The sequence below is a fragment of the Orbicella faveolata genome, unplaced genomic scaffold (genome assembly GCF_042242905.1).
Source record: "Orbicella faveolata isolate gen_17 unplaced genomic scaffold, um_ofav_v1 contig_26, whole genome shotgun sequence".
Lineage (NCBI taxonomy): Eukaryota > Metazoa > Cnidaria > Anthozoa > Scleractinia > Merulinidae > Orbicella > Orbicella faveolata.
In genome coordinates, this window is record NW_028301554.1 from 15526615 (window position 1) to 15547575 (window position 20961).

The 20961-nt window shown below is 38.7% G+C and overlaps 1 protein-coding gene across 2 annotated transcripts in view; it reads left to right on the plus strand.

Moving 5' to 3' along the window:
- LOC110044111 (E3 ubiquitin-protein ligase NEDD4-like) overlaps positions 1-20723 on the plus strand; it is a 30670-nt gene extending 9947 nt beyond the window's left edge. Inside the window, exons 6-28 of one of the 2 annotated variants that reach the window (XM_089296178.1) lie at positions 1110-1160; positions 1900-1955; positions 2198-2286; positions 4143-4321; positions 7803-7883; positions 8093-8166; positions 9545-9668; positions 9771-9875; positions 10375-10473; positions 12118-12172; positions 12447-12505; positions 13147-13212; positions 13706-13869; positions 14419-14487; positions 15598-15719; positions 16070-16140; positions 16571-16666; positions 17039-17112; positions 17676-17736; positions 18009-18068; positions 18477-18584; positions 19247-19416; positions 19723-20723. In XM_089296178.1, coding sequence (XP_089152304.1) covers positions 1110-1160; positions 1900-1955; positions 2198-2286; positions 4143-4321; positions 7803-7883; positions 8093-8166; positions 9545-9668; positions 9771-9875; positions 10375-10473; positions 12118-12172; positions 12447-12505; positions 13147-13212; positions 13706-13869; positions 14419-14487; positions 15598-15719; positions 16070-16140; positions 16571-16666; positions 17039-17112; positions 17676-17736; positions 18009-18068; positions 18477-18584; positions 19247-19416; positions 19723-19825 — 2136 coding nt within the window. In that variant the 3' untranslated portion in view covers positions 19826-20723. The remainder of the gene's footprint in view (positions 1-1109; positions 1161-1899; positions 1956-2197; positions 2287-4142; positions 4322-7802; positions 7884-8092; positions 8167-9544; positions 9669-9770; positions 9876-10374; positions 10474-12117; positions 12173-12446; positions 12506-13146; positions 13213-13705; positions 13870-14418; positions 14488-15597; positions 15720-16069; positions 16141-16570; positions 16667-17038; positions 17113-17675; positions 17737-18008; positions 18069-18476; positions 18585-19246; positions 19417-19722) is intronic. The other variant, XM_089296179.1, reaches the window with a different exon arrangement.
- Positions 20724-20961: the final 238 nt, after the last annotated feature.

Here is a 20961-nt window from a genome sequence, read left to right on the forward strand (position 1 = left end):
TGAGCCGATCGTTCTGATCTGGGCATCATTGGAAAGATCTTTCCCTCCTGCAGATCTTGAGTATAGATGATGCCAATTTTGGTTAAAGGTGATGACGTTAGAAGTGGAACAAAGGCCAACACTCGTCACAACCGGTTATGGGCGGCATGGAAGTCAATGGGTTAAGCCTTTGTTATTTTATTACCAACTTTCTTTCTCTCTCTCTCTTTCACGAGACACTTTTCACATTGTTAAATGCATAACACTTGACATTCATTCTTAATGATGTCTTTTACAATGTATGGACAAAACCAGTGAATAATAACCAATCAAAATGCAGTCTAATGCAGGTACAGCAATGGGTGTATGTGTTTGATGGCACTTGCATTTTCAACAGTCTGTTAGCATGAAAATTGGTTTGCTTATCCCTGAGCAGCACTGTAGGTCTTGGCAGTTCAAGGACCAAGCACAATGAGCACAATACTTTCCCACTAACTCTCTCTCCTTGCCCTGGTATGGGTAGATATTGATAAACTGTTATAGAAACCAGACAAATTGCTTTGGGGCAGGGGAGGAGGGACCTGTCACTAAAAAAAATATTTCCATTCAGGAGGAGTAGTTAGACAAATACTCCAATTCATTTTATTCTGTCAAACTGGTGTGGGTCACTTTGGCCACAGAGTTACATGTACATACACTGTAATTATTGTCCTTCTTTAGTCTTGTCAGTTGGCACTCAGGTGCAAAGAGAAAATTTAAACTAAGGGAGTAGCAATGGTTATTGATATTATCAATTATTGCAATGGAATTGTATCTGTAGGTAATGTCTCATATCGTATTCCAATCATTGTGATGAACATAAAATAATCATTTGAACAAAAATGTGGTGATGAAAATAGTGAAAGTGAGTGAGATCTTTGTAGTTATACACCATTGTATATCATTCAATTTTTACGTACTGTATGTACAAATGTAGATGTACATGTAGAGCACCTTTAGGGATTCAAACCCTCTAACATTTAGCTACACCACTGAAGGCTCAGAATCAAAAGGTCATGAGTTTGAACAAGGATACATGTAGGTAATTATATATTTATATGTATATACGTGTGTTTTTTTTTCTCCATTAGACAAGAGATGACTTTCTTGGTGAAGTGGAATTACCTTTGCTTGGTTTACCAGTAAGTATTGTTTAACATACTGTAGTAAAATAAAATAAAATAATTATTAAACTTACATGTAGTCATGTAGAAAAATATTAGTGAGAGATTTTCAAATAACACAGTTACTATAATTTATATGTACACTTGCAACTTGTTGATCACTGACTCACACCTGTAGCAGCATTACTTACTTACTTATCCTCTTCATCCCAGCTGGGACATAAGGCCACAATCATGCCCCACCACTGAACCCTGTCCTCTGCTTTGGCTTGTGCTTCAACCCATAAGAGACCCATCTCTTTCAATTCCTTCATCACCGTCCTCTGCCAGGTGGTTGTAGCAGCAGTGCTTTACATAAGAGTCACAGAGTCACTGTTCATCTCTGCACAGGCACACTGTCTAACATTTGCTGACTGGTACCCTTTAAGGTGCCAAAATCTAAAGTGAGCACTATAAGGGCTATTGCTGTGGCTCCTTGTGGGGGTGTTGAGCCAAAAAATAATATTGTAATAATTATTGTCAGTGTTGGTTAATTTATTTCTTTAGAATTGGCACCTCTTGGAGGTGAAAATGAATCTGAATCATGCCCACCGAAGATTATGGTGCTTGTTAGGGCTTTTTTACCTTAGAGGTGGATTACACGTTTATGTATTAATTATTATGTGCAGCAGCAGTAATTAACTACATGTAACATCCTTGTTAAAGATACAAAGTTATCAAATTACAATGTACTTATAAACTAATATCTGTCTTTTAGACTGAAGGTCCTTCTCTTCAAATCAGACCAAGAGATTACAGTGTGAGACCAAGAAGGTAACTAAAGTTAGTTACATGTACATAATTATAGTCTTTATTTATCAACTTTTATTTCATCATGCCATGATGGAGTTTAATCTTTTTGTGTGTATTCTGGGTTGATGAGGGTAAGACACTTTTTTGTGCATGTTGTGTCATCATTTAGTTGATCTGGAGTGCATCACACTTTAATTAATGGTCTAATTAAATTATGTGCATTAATTGAAGCTTTTTATCCAATGTTCCTTCAACATCTGCAGTAGTAAATCAAGAGTAAAAGGCTATCTAAAGTTGCAGTTGTCATTTCTTGCATCAGGGGACAGTCTCGTGCCACAATCAGAAACTCCTGGTAAGCAGACATTCCTTTACAGTACCTATGTTAATTTTTATTTTAATTAATCTAGGCTCAATAACATTATTTTTAGCTTTAAAGTCATGTCATGTGGAAGGTGATAATTGTATTGGTTGGTGTTGAGTATTCAAGATCAAGGTGTCTTTGCTTAAGCCTTACTGGGGTCCTTACAAGTGTAACGTTTATAATGTGAACTCCCTTGCAACTTCAAAGTTGTCTTCTTTAAACGTTATTGGTGGTAATTATGCTTTTAACTTGTGAATGCGTAGCTGTATGAGCAAGTTATAGCAGTTAGTAAGGGAATATTCACTCCCTCTGTCAGTCAGTCAGTCGATGGGTCATAAACATTAAATTTTTGTGGTAAATCCACTTACCACTGCTCTCTTTTAGAGGGTGACATTTGCCTGACCATTATCAACAAAATGGCTGCCAAAGGGAAGAACTGGTCTTTCATGTTTGGAGTCAAACAAGTGCTCCAAAATTAAAGACTATAAGATACATGTACCTTGTATCCAAAATGTATAGCAAAGGTGGGTAATAATTTGATCCCTCAACAATTTTGACGGCTTTTAACCAAAACATTGCCAAAAATGGTATGTGAGGGTTTCACACTTACAAAGTGCTTTTCTTCTGCAATTCATTTCAAATTTCCATACTGTCCCATTTCGTATATACTACGATTATCAGTTGAGTAAGGCGCGACGGAAGTTTAGTGATGAACTTTTGGCCTTAAAATTGGGGTGTTGTCACGGGCAACTTACCTCGTTTCCATTGGTAACAATATCAACAGACGTGAATTGCCTACAAATTCGTGCGCTTTGCTGCCAATGACGTCAAAGGCCCGCAAGTTGCCGCTGGAAACGGAGCCAGTTGCCCGTGACAACATGATTTTCACGTTGAAACCTGGTGATCAAACTTTTTTCCTGCCTCACTCAACTGATAATCGTAGTAATAAATCACATACTATGTAGCACTTTTATTTTGCAGGTTTTAATTTTTGCGCATTTTGCGAATGGTACCGGTACTTGATCTGCAAAAAGTGAGTTCCAGCAGGAAAAACACCAGCAAAATTAAAAACCACAAAAATTTACTCCTGTTAATGTAATCAAAAGTGCCTTTTAAACCACTTGTGTTACTATGTATCATACATTGGGGTAAAAGAACGTTTATTTTGATATTTGCATTGAGAAAAAGCGATCGGAGCTTGCTACAAACAAAATGAAATGATAAAAGGTTAAGTCAATACTTTTCCCATCTCTGAGGCACAAAAAACAAACTCTAAGCAGTCAAAAGTCACGTGAAACTTGTCGTTGACTGAAATGTCTGAGAAGTATAGACTGTTGTTTCACATAAAAAGTAATAAAAGTTGAAAATATTACATTTCCTTCTTTGCTGATGTCTCGCTGCTTGAAAGGAAACCGCAAAAATTAGCGGAAATTTCAGCCAATTCGAGCCACAAAAATTTGTTCCCACAAACCTCAAAAAATTGCCAATCCACTAAATAAAAGTCCTGCAAAAATTTCATGCCACACAGTAACTTTTATTTTAAATTATGGCTTCAACAGTTTGAAAATGGTCAAATTTGAGCCAACAACACCCAACATGTCACAACACATGGCAACATGGTGGCCAAACGCACGCAACATGTTGCGCCCAACAATGTTGCGATATGTTGCGTTGACATGTTGCGATCGTTTGGCTGGGGCTTAAGCAGCAAACTGCCAGCCCAGCCCAGTCCAGTTGGACCACGCAAAGGTTCACATGCTTAAAGTTTTTTTCTCACTCAATATGAAATCTTGCTCAGGGCATACTCAAGAAGATATTATATTAGACTTAACATCATTTGTTTACAGAAACAGCCACAGATGCTACTACAGATACTAACCTGAGACTGGTTGAAAACCATTACCCAGTTCCTTCATCAAATGTAATCAACTCAGTGCCTGACGCTGCCAACGCTGAGCTTCCAGTTCCTAGTGCTCCACCATTAAGTGATCACCCATCACTTCCCTCCTTGTCTGAGCTAATTCAGGTTGGTTTTACTATTTTGTGTTTTGAATGTAGCACTTTCCTTCCAATAAGCACTAGCCTACAGAAAAGGCGTATTTTTTTTGCATATTTTAGGAAATCAGAGGCGAAAGCGAGGCAAGTGCAAAGCGCGAGTCGCACATGAGAGGAAGAGTGTGAAAAAAATAATGCCTGTACGCGTACCATTGTTCAAGCTGTTTCAGCATTCAAATATGAATGCAGCTATCCAGTTGGTTACTTTACATCACGTGATCCTCGAATGTTTTTCAAGTACAACATGGTGGTCGCATCATCTATTCATCTTGTTCTGTGTATGAAGCTATTTGAGAAGCGGTTTGTTTATTTTCGAACGTGTCTCCTTCCTCCCTCCCCTTTAACCCACTGACACCTGCATGTCCCATGAAATTGCTTGCAACCCACCCCTAACTCCCCGTAGTTTTTTGGAATATTTCAGAGCAAAAGGAAGCACAAAAATAAACCACATGCACAGTAACCACAGACACAAGATCAGGTTTCAAGATGTCGTTTATTTAAAGTTGAATAAATGAAGAGCCAAAATATTAAGAAATATCATCAAAAAGAACTCAACTTGATGTGTGAAGCTCATATTGAAGAAAACAAAAAAAATTATTTTTTCTTTGCCGTGCAACAAAAGCCGAGAAAATCCATTATATAAATGAGTCGACTCTTAAGGACAAAATGAAGCCGAATAAAACAGAATTTCCGTTCTTTTTAACAAATAACATTTGAGAAAACATCGGAAAATAAAAGCGAAAGACACAAGTAAAAACCAATTAAAAAAAGAAATCAGATAATTTCTTTGCCACTTAACGAAATAATATGGTGCAGTGAATAAAAAACGACAATTGTAAATCAAAATGACGACAAAAACAAGCCAATTATTTTGAGATAAATCATATTACAACTGTGTTAAATTAGTGCCCACTTAGTTCTTTTCTCAGGAGTTCTGTAGAAGCTGAATAAGACTTTAAAAAAATATATTTGAACAAAGCAAATAAAGTAAACAAACAAATTGCGGAGGTTGCTGTAAATTAATCGTGCAGAAATCTGGCGTGCAAAAATACTGTTCACTTTTAAAACCTAAAATTCCCAAATAAAGACAACCAAAGGAAAGAAATGTGACAGGAAGTTCAATAACAATACATTCTCATTCAAGATGAGGCAAAAAAAACTTATCTAAAAGCAAAAAAAATGTTCAAAATTTTGGATACATGCTTCACTGCATGGCCGCATGTTCAAATTAATTCTGCACACTAAAGCGGAATTTTGAGTTTTTACTGACGACTATTACAGTCATTTTATCGGCCGTGGCCTTACCAATCATTTCAAAAGTTGAATTCAACTTCGAAGTAATACTGTACATTACCATTTTTGTTTTCTAAAGTCCAGGAAGCTGCTTTAACCCTTTGACTGTCAACAGTGCATAGACACGCCCTGAGTAGTCGTGCTCTTTTTACCACTTGTGATGTCATCAATTTAAATATCACCAGATATTCTTGATAAGCAGATAGTAGAGCTATAATAGATCTATGCGCACAACAGACTGTTTTTGATATCGACGGCATTCTGACATAGCAAATTGAAAAACAACGTCATCTGTTTTGATGCAAGAATGGTGGTAAAATGGCCCATTATACCTGTAATTGAACAAGATCCTATTTCCAGGCTTTGCCCGTAATTAACGCCCAGCTTTTTAATGGCAGTCAGAAAGAACATGAAACGCAAAAGGTAGCAAGAGTAAAAGGGCCCGGAAAAAGGAAAGCATAGGGGCAAGAAAAAAATTCGGAAGGTGCATGGCAAAAAAAAATTCCAAATTTTAGCTTATACGCCTGTGCCAAATTAAAATATTGTACATTTTGGTACCTAATTGTGGGGAAATCTATCTTTCTGGTAAAAAATAGCTTTCTGCACAAAACTAAGGTCCATTTAGCATCGTGGCAGCCAAAAAAACTGATTTAACAGTTGAAAACGGCATTTTTTTTGTGAAAATTTGCTAGTCAAAGGGTTAAATTCGCGATCTGTTATCTCAAAACTCACTAGAAAGCGCACCGATCGTCATGTTTTCGCGGCAGTTGAAGGAAGGAAAAATTCTTCACCAGAATGTTTTGAGGACTCTATACACCCTGATATTCCATTCTGAGGCCACCGAAACATTGATTTGTGTTTTTCCTTTCCACTTTAAGGTCATTCCACTGAAATAGAACCTGCACTGAGATTTTTGTCAAACTTTGCCTATTGACTGTTTATATTGTAGGAACTTAAATTTGGAAATAAAAATGAGGGGTCCCCATGTTCGTTTAGGAGCAACAGCACCTTGTTTATACCATATAAATCCTTACAATAGCACCATGATTATAGTCACGATTGCTTGCTAAAATCACGTTTCCAACGATTGTTTCTTGCTCAACAAGAATTGGCCCATATTTATTTTACATAGAAAAATTTATTACTCAATTCAACACAACAGAAAAAAATGATAGGTCACCGTACTCGTTTTCGAGAAAATGAGGATTTACCTCCATGACGAGATCCAGCCGCAAAGAAAAAGCCACCATTTTCTAATGCGCGTGCCCTAATCACGCGTGAAATTATGCGCAGTAGGGATGCGCAATGCAATACTGGGGAATGACCTTGAAATTATGCGCAGTAGGGATGCGCAATGCAATACTGGGGAATGACCTTGACCCAAAGAAAAAAATTTCTCTGTTTTAGGGATTAAAACAAGACCTTGGAAGTCTGGCCCACAACGCACCATGATTACCACTGTTTTACGCTGTGGTTGACTGATCATTTAGGGTGTCTCTGGGGGCAGAACAGCTTGAACAATGGTATGCGTACAGGCATTTTTTTTTGTTGTTTTTTTGTTTTTTTTGCGCTCTTCTCCTCGTGCACGACTCGCGCTTCGTGCTCACTTTGCTTTTGCCTTTGTTCGCCTAAATATACGCAGAAAAATTACGCCTGTTCTGCAAGCACCTGCTTTTTGATGAGGGCTTCCCCTGGAGTGCTATTTCTGTAATAAGTGCACCTATTCCAGTAAGCACCCCCTTCCAGTAAGTACGCCCCATAACATTAACTTGATTGACATTCAAAACATTGACGTGGAATAGGCTGACTGGATGAATGAAGTACTCTCTTCATCAGAACTGAATGTCAAACATATTGACTGTCAGAGCTCCTGGTGTATTATCAGTGTCTGATTTAACGTATCTGTTGTTTTTCATTACCATTTTGCACCGCATTCAAATGTATATGTCTAAAAGAAATAAGCACCCTGTCCCTAAGAGGTGCCTCCTCTCCAATGAGCTCCCTGCCTATGTATCAAAAGAAAATTGTGCCCAGGCACTAAATTGTATTATAATTACAAGAAAATTTTTCAAACTTTAGAGTCCTGTTCCTTTCATTGTACATGTACATACATTGTGACAAAAATACTAGGCAATGTGTTATGTTTTTCTCTGCTTTAGACACTCCCAGATGTGGAGGAACCAAGTTCTCGTCCTTCAAGACCACAGGAACCTCTTCCCCAAGGCTGGGAAGAACGACAGGTTGGTTACATGTTACTCGTTTTTGGAGATCAAGCATGAGTAAATATTGACATGTGAACACTTTTTTACTTGTAACACTTGTCTACTTGTAACAGCACTATGTACAATTTCTCCTCTTCCTCCTCCTCCTGTCAATTACATGACTTTATAACTGAACTTTTTAGTTTATAAGTGAAGTAATTTTGCTAATTTTGAGTCTGAACTTGCAGGATGCTATCGGTAGAACATTTTTTATTGACCACGCAACCAGAACAACTTCATGGGTTCGGCCAACTGGTAGAAGGTAAGTTTTTTTACTGATGATTGAAAAGGATTTGTTATGCAGTGTTCTCCACAGATTTTAGAGTAGTCAGCTAAAAATTTAAAGTAGCCAGTGCTTGCAAATTGAGCATCTGAAGGATGCTAGCTTCTAGGGGGATACAGGGGCATGCACCCCAGAAATTTTTCAAAAATTATATAACTGAAGATGCGATCTGATGTATTTTGGGGGCAACTGAGACAAGAAAAGATGAGTCATTTTTGGTCAGTTTTTGCAGAAACAGATGCGAAGAGACTCAATCCGACTTTCAACATGGCTGCTGTGTTTACTGGTTAGCGACCTTTAGCAACTAGCAGTGAACTGCAACCTCATGAAAATTTACCTTCTCTTAACGAGAATGTTGCCTTCTTAAAAACTATTAGAGTTGTCTCAGACTTAGGAATCACCCCACGATGAAGTTACACCTATCTTGAACAAAACAGCAAATTTAACATCGTGCAATCGAACAGGTGATCGGCTGGCAATCACAAGGTATTGCATGTAAACTAAAGACCTAGTATAAACCTACTGATTTCTGTATGTTCCTTCAAAAAGGAGAAGCTTTCTTTTCCTCTCTCTCTCTCCATCTTTTTTACTTGCCACGGATTCTGATTTCACGAAAATTTTCTTGTTGGGTGCGTCAAGTTGTTCACACCAAGTGCTCTTAGCCTGTGAAAATGCTGGCCATTGGCGCTTCTGGAGAACACTGCAGTATGTTGCTTTTAGGTGGAGCTAGAAGTTGATTGAGTTATACGCAGGAGTGACAATATTGCTCTCCGCTCTAGGGAGTAGACATGGCATAGTGTGGTGATCACTCTTGCCCTGAGTGTGAGCGCCATAAGTCTAATGGTAGAGAGACATGTACGTCCAGAAATACACATGCAGTAATGTAACTGGCAGATTTTACAAAATTTTGTTGACAAAATTGAAAGATGTCACAAAATTTGGGGAATGATCATTATTTGGTTAGAATTTTGCAAAGCTGATTTCACTTTGACACTCAGTTTGATGAAATTTCGTCAAACCTGCCAATTTCGTTACTGTGGCAGTGTGCATTTCTGGACATAAATTGTAATCTTAACCAGTGTAGCCCAGTTTCAAATAGCATCTACCAAGCATTGTATGTGGGTTGTCTTAGCACATAGGGTTCTATCTAACCTGGTTCTCTGGGTTTTTTCCTCGGACATGACTACTGAAAAAAAAACTGACTTTTTTACAAATTGGAAATAGTGGACAAACAGTTTTTTGTTGCATATGCAACTGCTAACTCTCACTTTACTTTGACAATTTTTTTGCTATTTTTATAGTACACTTGCTTATACATGTAGATTGATGCATTTTCACTCAAAACTTTATTTCTTAGTGAATCATTCCATCAGCGTGAGGTGCAACAAAATGATGCTCAACGAGAAAGGAATTTTAGAATAAGGCGGCACCTTAGCGTTGACGATACTGAACAGTCATCGCAAAACACTGAAACAAACCAGGTAATGTGTGCTGTAAGGGTTATGATGTGCAACCAGGCATTAGTAAAAGTGCTTCAGGAACTAGTTCATCCTCTGTAGTCATGTTTCCTTTGTTTTTTGTAGGCACACCTGCCCTCAGAGGAGTTACTGCCTCCTGGCTGGGCCATGCAGAGGGCTCCAAATGGTAGAATTTTCTACATTGATCACAACACTAGAAAAACCACATGGGTGAGTTCAGTGATTAGTTGTACGGAACTTACACTTGTAATAGCTTCATGTATAACATTAAGAAAACACTAACAAAATCAAAATCACTCTTACATTGACAAAAAGTGTTAGTTGACCAATTTCTTCTCAATATGGGACCTTGTACAAACTCAACAGCATCTTTTTCTGCTATTGCTGATTGCCTTGGTAACGAATTGATCAACCTGTTATGAAGTGATCAGTGATAAGCACATCATGTTATAAATTGGCTCAATGTCTGCTTGTGTCACAGAACGTTGTAGCCCTGCATTGTCCAAGTTATGAAGGTTGTTTTCCTTTTCGGACTGTCGGTACAATTTACGCTTTTTGTCTGAAGAGGAGAGTAACTGTTTCCAGATCTGCGTACATGTTACTTAAAATGGTCTCCTAGACCTGTCAGACGCTCAATAGAGACATATTAAAATATCTTACTAACTTTACCTTGTCTTGTTGTATAGTTTAATATGTTGTTTTATTCCAGCGTGATCCTCGACTCCATCACCATCCAAGTGGAGGACCCTCAATGTCTCCAGAAATTGCCAGATCAGCCGCACTTAGCCGAGACCTTGGACCCTTGCCTGTAAGACTTTGGCTGATGTTTCATTAATCATTTAATTTTCCTTTTCCAGAATTTCGATAACTAGCCAACCCTAAATCGAACATTCTTGAAATCCCCAGAATTATATCCCAGTTCCGTCAACTCAGTCAAGTACTTTTAACACGGCAAAATAAAAGAAACAAAAATGGCGTTTTTCGTTTCACAGTTGAATCCAGTCAGTATTTGAAGTCATGTTATTTGTCGCCATAACTGAGAACTTACAATGCTAAACTCTCAAGAGTTTGCTGCAGTTTTAAGATCCACTTGCGATGGCGTCAGCTCTGTATCTCATTCTGTGCTTTTATTTTATGGACAAAACAGTTACAGTTTTTCCGTGTTGAGGAACTGTAACAGTTATCGTAGTGAGGAGTATTTTTACTCTTGCTGGATAGAATTTTAGTCCATTAAGGCTGGTTTTTACTAGCGACAGAGTCAGGGTCGTAGTTGGAGTCAAAAGAACGCTTATGACCTGGTGAAAATCGAAAATCAGAGTCGTGAGCCTCAGCGGAGTCATAAGCTTGACGGAATCAGACCTGGAAGAATCACAACATTTCCATTTATTCCGATTCAGTTTACGACTCCATCCCTTGGGATACAGTGAAAACTAGATTGTCGGTGTCGGAAGTAGAAGTGGAAAAACCAACCAATCACAAGTCCCGGAATCGAGCATTGTGATTGATTGATTTTTCCGCTTCCACTTCTGCCGGTTTCCGACTCTGACAATGTAGCGTTCACTGGTTGATAAGCGACGGAGTCAAGCCGACTCAGTGTTCTGCTCCCCACTCCGTCGGTTTGATTATACTAGATCATATTACCCTGTGCTTCTGATTATGACTCCGATTACGACTCCGTCGCTAGTGAAAACCAGCCTTTACAGTTCACCCTACCAGCATTTAAAATAGTTAACCCAACAATACTTGTTGGTACATAATAAAGTTGTTGTTGTTGTTGTTGTCGTTGTTGTTGTTGTCGTTGTTGTTGTTGTTGTTGTTGTTGTCGTTGTTGTTGTCGTTGTTGTTGTTGTTGTTGTTGTTGGTGGTGGTGGTGGTGGTGTTGTTGTTTTTGGTACCCATCTATTTAACTGGGCGGAAAGAAACACTACAAGAGCTACATGTTGCTTGTCCGGGTATTGTGCGCTACACAGTGATCTTTTGAAGCATAGACACACTAGTTCATCACACCTACAGTACGTAATAATAGTACAACGTGCAGAACGATTGACAACAACAACAACAACAACGACAACAACAATCTTTATTTCGTGCCCAGAAAAATTTTACAATAAAAATAAATACATGCAATGTGAAAAAATAACAATGAAAAACAGAGCACAGCCACTTAGAAATAGCTAAGGCTAATCGAGCTAAGTGGCTGGGCCAAGCGGAAAAAATATTGCAATAAAGTTACAGAATATATACACACACACACACATACAGAGAACGAAAAAAGAAAAAAAAAATGAATGTGAACACAAAAAAATGAAAAATTAAAGTACATCAATGTACCAGTCAGTAGTTGGAGATAATCAATTCTTTTAAGAGATTTTTGAAACAAGCACGACTCTTAGATTTAAGATTTATTGATTTATTGAATATTTTAAAAATCGTTTGAATATTACTCTGGCAGGACGGCTGGGAGGAAAGAGTTCACCAAGATGGCAGAGTCTTCTACATTGATCATAGTAAGTATTAAGTTAAACTACTAATCACTATAAAATTCTCAAAGTGCGATGTGATGGTCTTCAAAAATAGTACTACTTCTTAAAGTCGTTTGTGTCAGTTTATTTTAGAAACAAAACTAGTTCCTTATGCGTCGTTTTAGGGGTGTGTTTCTTTCTGGTTTGTTTAGTAATATGTGTTTCGTTCACTTTTTTGACGAAGTAAAAGAAATATTCCAGTGTTTGTTAACATGTTCATCACGTGTGCTAATATTGGTTCTGATCGTTTTTCTTTTAGACACAAAGTCAACGCAATGGGAAGACCCTCGAGTTCAGATCAACAACAAACCATCCCAGGTGGGAACAGTGGACAAACATTATTGAGCTGTTAGGGGATTAGTATTATTTTTTTTTATTGCCGTTCAGCATGGTGGAGATAGCCTGTGTCGCAGACGGAAATTTACTCGTAAATGACCCGCGGTCGGTTGCGTCTGCGACGCAGGCTAGATGGACAGAATGAGCAAAAAAATTTTATTTTCAATTTATTACACAACTGTACAGTACAAAATGTCTCCAAAGTTTCTCCAACTGAAGTCGTACAAACGTTTTGTATACAGCATACGTCTAGAATTTGATTTTGCTAAAAGCTTGATCCGTATCAGAAAGTGGTGTTTAGTTGTACAGTTGAATTCCGATTTTTCGAAAATTACAGTGTTCGACTGAGGAGAGGGAAACGACGTTGGTTCGAGTTCTCGAGAGGCTCGAAAACTCAAGGGTTCGAGAAATTGGAGTACCACTGAGTGTTTTCAGCTCTTTGACAATGTTGAGAAAGACTTTTTCCGATTCAGTATTTTTGGATGAGATTTCTTTACAATGTAATTACCCTGTAATTCTCTATGGTAGAGAGTGCAACTTGTGCATGGCAAGCACAAATAGGTTTGGCTTTTCTTTGGCATTTAGTCTCTTTTTAATTTCTTATGTTTTTTCCCTTTTTCCAGGCTGTGCCTTATTCTCGAGATTTTAAGCGAAAGTGTGATTACTTCAGGTCGAAGCTGAAGAGACCAGTAAGTGTTGTGTCGTGTTGGTGTGCATGTGCTTTGCTTTTATTGATTTCACTATTGACTTACAGTAACGTCGATAGTTTTGATTTTTTTGATAATTACCATGCACACGAACCCGTACGTGTCATTACGTGAACTTCGAATAACCTCGAAAGCATTACCTTTATGCTTTGAGGATTTAAGGTCTCCTCTTCTTATGCTGATCTTGTTAATCGAAATTGGCAGATTCACATTTCAGCACGCTTGTGAACATTTTAAGATGAAAGATAAAGAGCAAACAAAGCAAGAAACAACAAAAAATAAATAAAGTGACAAAGAGACAGACTGATAACCATTTATATATAGTTACATAATGATTATTTGTATTTCGCATCTTGTAAGAAATATTACAATGTACTTTAAAAGAATGGAGACATATATAAAAGCAGAGCTTGACTTCTGATACATTTCTGCTTTTGTCTTTTTTTTTTCTCGCTTCTATTTCATCATCTTTCAGGTCAATGTTCCTAATAAATACGAAATTCACGTAAGAAGGAATAACTTAATGTTGGATTCGTACCGAGGTGTTTTTGTTACTGTCACTAACACGGAGCTTCTTAAAACAAGACTTTGGATTGTTTTCGATTCAGAGACTGGCTTAGATTATGGCGGACTTCAGAGGTAAGTGTAGCGACTTGGCATTAGCGCGTTGGACTTTGGGTCAAGCCCATGTCATTGTCATGTTCTTGTGGCCGTAGTCAAGCACGGTACTCTCTCACAGCGGAGAGAACACTGGATACTAAGCAAGGACAATGGATGGGCATTACTCCAGACCTCTGGGGCTCCTTTCTCGAAAGTCCCAGTAACTTTACGGACCCGAAGAAATATTTTAAGATCTAAATCTCAGGAATAGAAGTGCGGGTTTTAGCACAAAAACCAGTCCATTCTCTTTCGTTTCCTGATATTTTTACTGTTTGAATTTCAAAACTATTAATATCTCGGTCTTGAATGTAAACATGGCAAACAAAACTACTACCGGGACTTTCAAGAAAGGGTCCCCCGGCTGGTCTTGGAAGGTGGTTTCCGCTGTTGCACTTGTTCTAACAAGTAGTCGTGTAGAACTGTACCAATAAGTGTAAAAACTAACATTAATGTTCAGCCAGCAGTAATTAGAAGATTCGATCCGATGAGCTTGAGACTGACATTGTCTTGTGTATTTGCATCAAACAGAGAATGGTTCTATTTGCTGTCCAAGGAAGTGTTCAATCCTTATTACGGTCTGTTTGAATACTCGGCAAGGTAAGCAGAACTGGCATTGTGGTGTGTGTTGCAGGATTAGCTTTTCCTAATATTTCATGAATTGCACAGATTGAGCGGTTTTCAGTCGAGTGTTGTAAAACCTTGTCTGTCCAGGGGCGTTTGTATTTTCTTCGAGCGCGCGAACACAGCGACCGTGAAGCGGGCATTTAAAGTAATGTTAAAATAACATGTTTTGGCTCGTTCATCATACCCCCACGGTAAATATTATGCTTGCGATCACAAAATAGAGGGTTCGTGGACAGACTACGTAAAGTCAAAACCATAGTAATTACTCCGATCAGTCACAAAGGGCACAGACAATCCAGTGAGCCAATCAAAGCTCGAAGTAAAGATATGTAGCTGACGCAAAGCGCGGGAAAACGAGTGCGAGTACGTCAAGATTGGTTTTGGCTTTACTTCTGATTGGATGAAAATGTGGCGCGAGTTTTTTAAGCCAATTTTGTGGCGTAGTAATTCAAAACCAATTAGCTTTCGATACTCGAGCGAAAACCGCCCTATCTGACATACACTGTATCAAGAGCTACATGAGAATCAATACCAATCGTAGCTCGTTTTCCCGCGATTGGCACGCGGTTTGAAGTCATGTTTTCACATCGAGTTCTGATTTACCATGAATGTATTCTAAGATTAGCCAGTGTGATTACAACTACTAGAAACTCACTCTATTTTGAGTTTCTTATATGATTTACAGACTGTAATACAGTGGAGCACGGTTAATACGGACATCAAAGGGACAGGCATACAGAAGTGCCCGTCTTATCCGGGTGTCCGTACGGCGTAGTAAGCGGTGTTTCTCAGAATAAACTTCATGGACGTATGTTTCATCCATATATTGACTACAACATACAAAGCAAAGTAACAAGATGGTGTTTAAGCGGGCTAAAATAAGACGTTAAGTGAACCGGTGTTAAACTGATCTTGACCGCGTACAGTGTTGTTAACCTCTCGTGTACCTTGGTGCAAAAAGTCGTATTCAGTAAGTGAATAGATATGAAGTCTAATTAATATGTTCCCTACATGATCTCAGAATGTCATTTACAGGCTACAACAACATAGTTCTCATAACGTATGCTGTGTTTTACTTTCTAGTGACAACTACACGCTCCAGATTAACCCAAATTCTGGCTTGTGTAACGAAGACCATCTGCCCTACTTCAAGTTTATTGGTCGGCTAGCTGGAATGGCCGTATACCATGGAAAACTACTTGATGGTAACGCGTTGCACTCTGATTTGAAATCTTACTTTGTTAGCCTCGGAAAATAGGGTCAGGCCTCTTTGCGCATTAAATTCTTTCTTCACTAGAGAGACGTCTTGAAAATTGGACGCAAAAGTTCCATGATAATGTAAAGGTTGTAAGTTGTAATCAATCAGAGCCTCTACGTAGATCTCTGTAGTGGTATGTAATCAGAATGATGATTTTCGGGCTGAATCCGTCTTTCAATTGGGAAAGAATCTAGCGCGCGAAGAGAGACTTAAGACTTGATATCTCTGCTTGTTGTTCTAATGTCCGTGTGTTTTCCTTGTTTCTACCGTATAGTTAAACATGTGTGTTTTTTACAGCTTTTTTTATTCGCCCATTCTACAAAATGATGTTGGGTAAACCCATCACGCTGATTGATATGGAGAGTGTGGTAAGTGTTATTTTCAAGACATTTTGTCGTAATGACGTTCTATAAAAACCTCTCACTCATAAAATTTACCTTGTCCCCAGAAAATATTGAATTTCGTCGGTAAACAGTGGGAAAATAGAGAGTGGGCCATAACGGACTCTACCCACTACTCCACGCGCATCGCGCCACTACCATAGTGATATAGTAACACCTAAACGAATCCAAATTCAATTATATTGAAAATTGTTCCTCCAGTGGGATCATAATCTGTCAAATTCTTTCACTTTCCCGTGCGTTATACCTTAAAGTGACTAATAGTTTCTTACAAGTGGCAACACTCGCCTCAACTTTACCGTCATTTGTCTCTCAAGTGTTCCTTCCTTGTTCGTACGTTATGATGGTGTCACTAGAGCGTAGTTTTGTTTGATTTTTCTCGTCTTCATTTTTGCAGGACTCAGAATACTACAACAGTTTGAACTGGATTCTGGAAAATGATCCAGAAGATCTGGACTTGACTTTCAGCGTTGATGAAGAACTGTTTGGACAGGTAAACTTAGCTTGTAACGTAAACCACTTCCTATTCTACAACAGGGAAAATTTACTCATTTACATTTGTTTGTGTTGTAAGATTGTTTCTTTTATTTAGGTCTCACGTTGTGGTTCTTACTAAGATTAAGTATTTGCGATTAATTCCGGTCTCTGGATCGCTTGTAGAAGGAAATCGTGGAGCGATAATAAGCGCGTTTGCTTCCGGATCGACCGACCTGTGACTCGTGCTTGGCCATTATTTATAGCAACACAGTACTCAGGCAGTGCTTTTGTATGTCCAGGCCTACCGGATAAATTACTTTCCAGTTGACCTTTTTGACTGATGCCGACTTCGATGTTAACCAAAATGACTTTGTCTCAATGTTTATAGGTAACTGTGAAAGATCTTAAGCCAGGTGGATCAGAAATCAAAGTCACCAATGCAAACAAAAGAGAGTACATCAAGTAAGTAATCACACCAATGAAACAGCCGTGGTTTTTACAAAAACCTTATCAACCTGTCCATGTGTCGTCGGGGTATTTTTCAAAGCTGGAATAAATCTGATATTCGAAAAGGTCCTTGAATGTACCGTGCAAGACTGACGTTTGTGAACTTTAACAAAACTGGTTTGATTGTAAACAAAGACCTTGCGCAAGATTATTTCTAAATCCAAGAATACCAATTATTCGACTAGCGTGATCGACTGGGCGAGTGTAGTCAATAAAAGGGACTACTGTTGGTGACTGAAATTTCTTTATCCTGAACGGAAGAAATGTTCTGAGTTAAGGGTTATCTAAGAGTAAACGGTCGCCTGGACGGCAACTATTATTCCCCTTAGAAATTATTTTGAATAAGGTTCTTGCGTCCAATATTACTTCCCTTGGGTTTCTATTAACAAGCACACATGTAGAACGATAGCTCATTTTCTATTCTTTCGTTGGTGCAATAGAGACGAAAGGTTGGCTATTGAGACAGTACCTTCTTAAGAAAACAGTTGCCGTATTATGTTATGTGATTTTCTTTACAGCCTTGTAATTAAGTGGAGATTTGTAAGCCGCGTCGAGGACCAGATGAAGAAATTTATGGAGGTGAGGGTCTCAGTGATCCCATATATAACATAAAACAAATTATGGTTATGTTACCAACCCAGACCCATCGTAAAGTAAGTACAACTTTGTTTTCCCTCTACGGACGTGGTGGTTAGATCTACGTTGCATTCAATTGAAACCTTAAAGCCATTCAGTAGCTAGGCTCTAAATGTGCAGGATGTCAGTGGTTTAGTTCTGTTCGCACTTAGTTCTGTGCATAGAATTGATTGCTGCCCCCAGCTCTTCGAACTAAATGATTCTGTTCTTTCCAGGGCTTTGGGGAACTCATACCACACAACTTGATTCAAATATTCGACGAAAGGGAACTGGAGGTAAGTTAAGAGTGGATATTAATGAGCGTTATATATCGTATGGTCCAACCCGGACGGTCTGATAAACCATGGTATTGCACCAGTTAGCTTAGAAACGGCTTGACCTAGCTAGCTAGCCGGGAAGTGGTAGGAGAAACAGAAGGACTCTCTTGGTGTTTCGCCACCTTCCATTCGTGCTCTTGATTAAAAGAAACGTCTCATACCTTAGAGTGCTCTTCAACTGAGTATCTTAAAACCAAAACCAAAACCAAACCAATTACTTACATACCAATTAGACTACTCAGCCAATCTCTAACCGTAGTGAAACCAAAACCAAAGCCAAAGTAATTGCCTGATTACTTTCGACACTCAATTGAAAACCGCTTTATTTGCTTTGTTGTAATCTTGTATAATTCTTTCTCCTGTTAGCTCCTCATGTGTGGCTTGGGGGAGATTGACATCAATGATTGGCGTAGAAACACAAATTACCGAGGGGATTACGGCGATAAACATCACGTGATCGTCTGGTTTTGGAAGGTAAATAGTAACTACTCTAGTTGGCTTGAAATAAAAGTTTGTTGTCTATACTTACCGCTTCAGGTTAATTAACCATTTGCAAGGTTAATAAGAGTATTAAAATACTTGCAGGGTAAAGATGGGATATTTTAACTGGTTATTTGTACATGTTTTCCTTTCACGTTTATGCAAGAGCTCCGTTCAGTTTTCTGTCGTTTCAATTCATTGCCTAGAATTGTTTTCAATGTCAAAAAAACAAAATTTTGCGTGTCATAGAATCGGATCTAGCCCTTAAAAAGATCGTTAAGTGGCGCATAGCAAACCACTGTTAATCTTTACAGATAAAACAGTTGCTGTTTACTCTGTTTTTGTAAAGACCATGCGTCCATAAGGATAACAATAAAACAACGTCATCGCAGCTAGAAAATGGCATGTGTAATCAGTTTGCATAGGCCATGTCTGTACTTTTTGGCTGAGCACTGACCTAAAAACTCGAAGTTTGCCAGAGGATATCATTACTAAAGAGTTGACAATCGTTCCAAGTGAAAACAGTGCAGTTTCTTTTACTGTAAGATTTTTTTTTATTTTGATACTACTGGCTTACAAACGGGATTGCCGCAAACTCACGGGCTGCAGCAACTATACGATGGAAATGGCTGTATCGACTCTTGTTTCCCTTTTAGGCTGTGACGTCTTTTGACCTGGAAACTCGTGCCAGGCTCTTGCAGTTCGTTACAGGGACATCACGTGTCCCGATGAACGGATTTTCCGAGCTCTATGGCAGCAATGGACCTCAGAAGTTCACCATTGAACCGTGGGGTACTCCCCATTCCTTACCAAGGGCTCATACGTGGTAAGTTGCAACTGTGTGACGACTTGCGATAGCTCCAAGCTGTGGCCGGCGAATTATAATCAATAGAGAAAAGTTTGATTTGTGCGTCTATTTATGATTCAGTTTGACCAGGACAGCACTAGTTGTAGACCTCAGTCTAAATAGTCACACTAACACAACACAGAGGGAAGGTGTGGCAATCGCTATGAATGAGAGTTCGAACTCTGATCCGTAAAGGTTAACCTGTTGCGGGCACGCTAGTTTCTGGAGAATGGTCAAAAACATAACCCAGTTCTTCCCTTATCTCGTACTTTTGCTTTAATTCAGTTTCAACAGGATCGATCTTCCTCGCTACAGAACGTACTACGAACTTCGAGAGAAGTTGCGATTGGCCATCGAAAATACCCAAGGATTTGAAGGGGTGGATTAACACGGAGCTATATACACTGGACTTGAGGCGCTACATTTAATCAAATGAAGCAAAAGACCTTCAATCTCGATGAAAATCACCGAGGCATATTTTCCCTCTCAGTGAACGAATTTAGTAAAGATTATTACCTCTCTCTGATGAACGAACGCCTGTACAGTGGTGTCAAATCGGCTTTCCAGCTGAAGTATGAAACACGTCTTGGTAACATAACCAAGATGTAATGATGTAATTAAGTTGTGGACTGTTGTTTTCAATACTGTAGTAAAACTAGAAGAAAAGTAATCACAATACTTTAGGAGCTATGTCACGGTATTTTAGGTCATTTTCCAGATGTACAAACTGTTACTTTCAAATTGGAGGGAAGCAGAAAAAAAGGAAGATAGTTTTATATGGTAGAAAAGCAAAGCAACGAAGTAGATGACGACCGACAAACTTGAAAAAGAACATTTTGCGGTTTTTTTCAACATTCGTCATCCGCGACATAGCCGCCCCTTAAATGAGCTCAGTCACAACATTTTGAGTTATTTTGGCCACGTACAAAATTACCTTTTAATTGAATAAAACATGAAAATAGTAGTTTAAACCATAAAGGAACTAGGATGGTTACGGATGTAGAAGATTAACACGGATATCAAACGACAAACTTCAAAAATTTAGGCGAAACTTTTCAAGATGCACACCCCGTGACGTAGCTCCTCTAAGTGCTACTTGCATAAATAACGTAATTTGATAATGAGACCGCCTGAAAAGGTTCAGTCGTTTTAAATTTATTTGTAAAAAAAGGAGAGGCTGATTCGCAGAACAGTCAGTGGCAAAGCGTGGGCGAATTGTGAGCGAAACATTTTGTTGGTGTACTTTTAAACTAGTGGCAAATCAGGAAAAAAATACTTGAACTACATCTCCTTGCGGTCTTTACAGTGTACCTCTTTAGTGGCAAACCACGGGAGATATCCCGTGAGGTAAATATCTTTGCGATCTTCTGCAGCGTATCTAAGTGGTAGAAAGCGCGGGAAAAGGCAGGTGGACCAAACCTTTCTGCGGTCTATAAACCTGGTAACAAAACACGGCCCGTTTTGCATCTGCTAAAGTGACCAAACATCACTTCACTTGAATTATATAGATAAGCAATGTTGCAC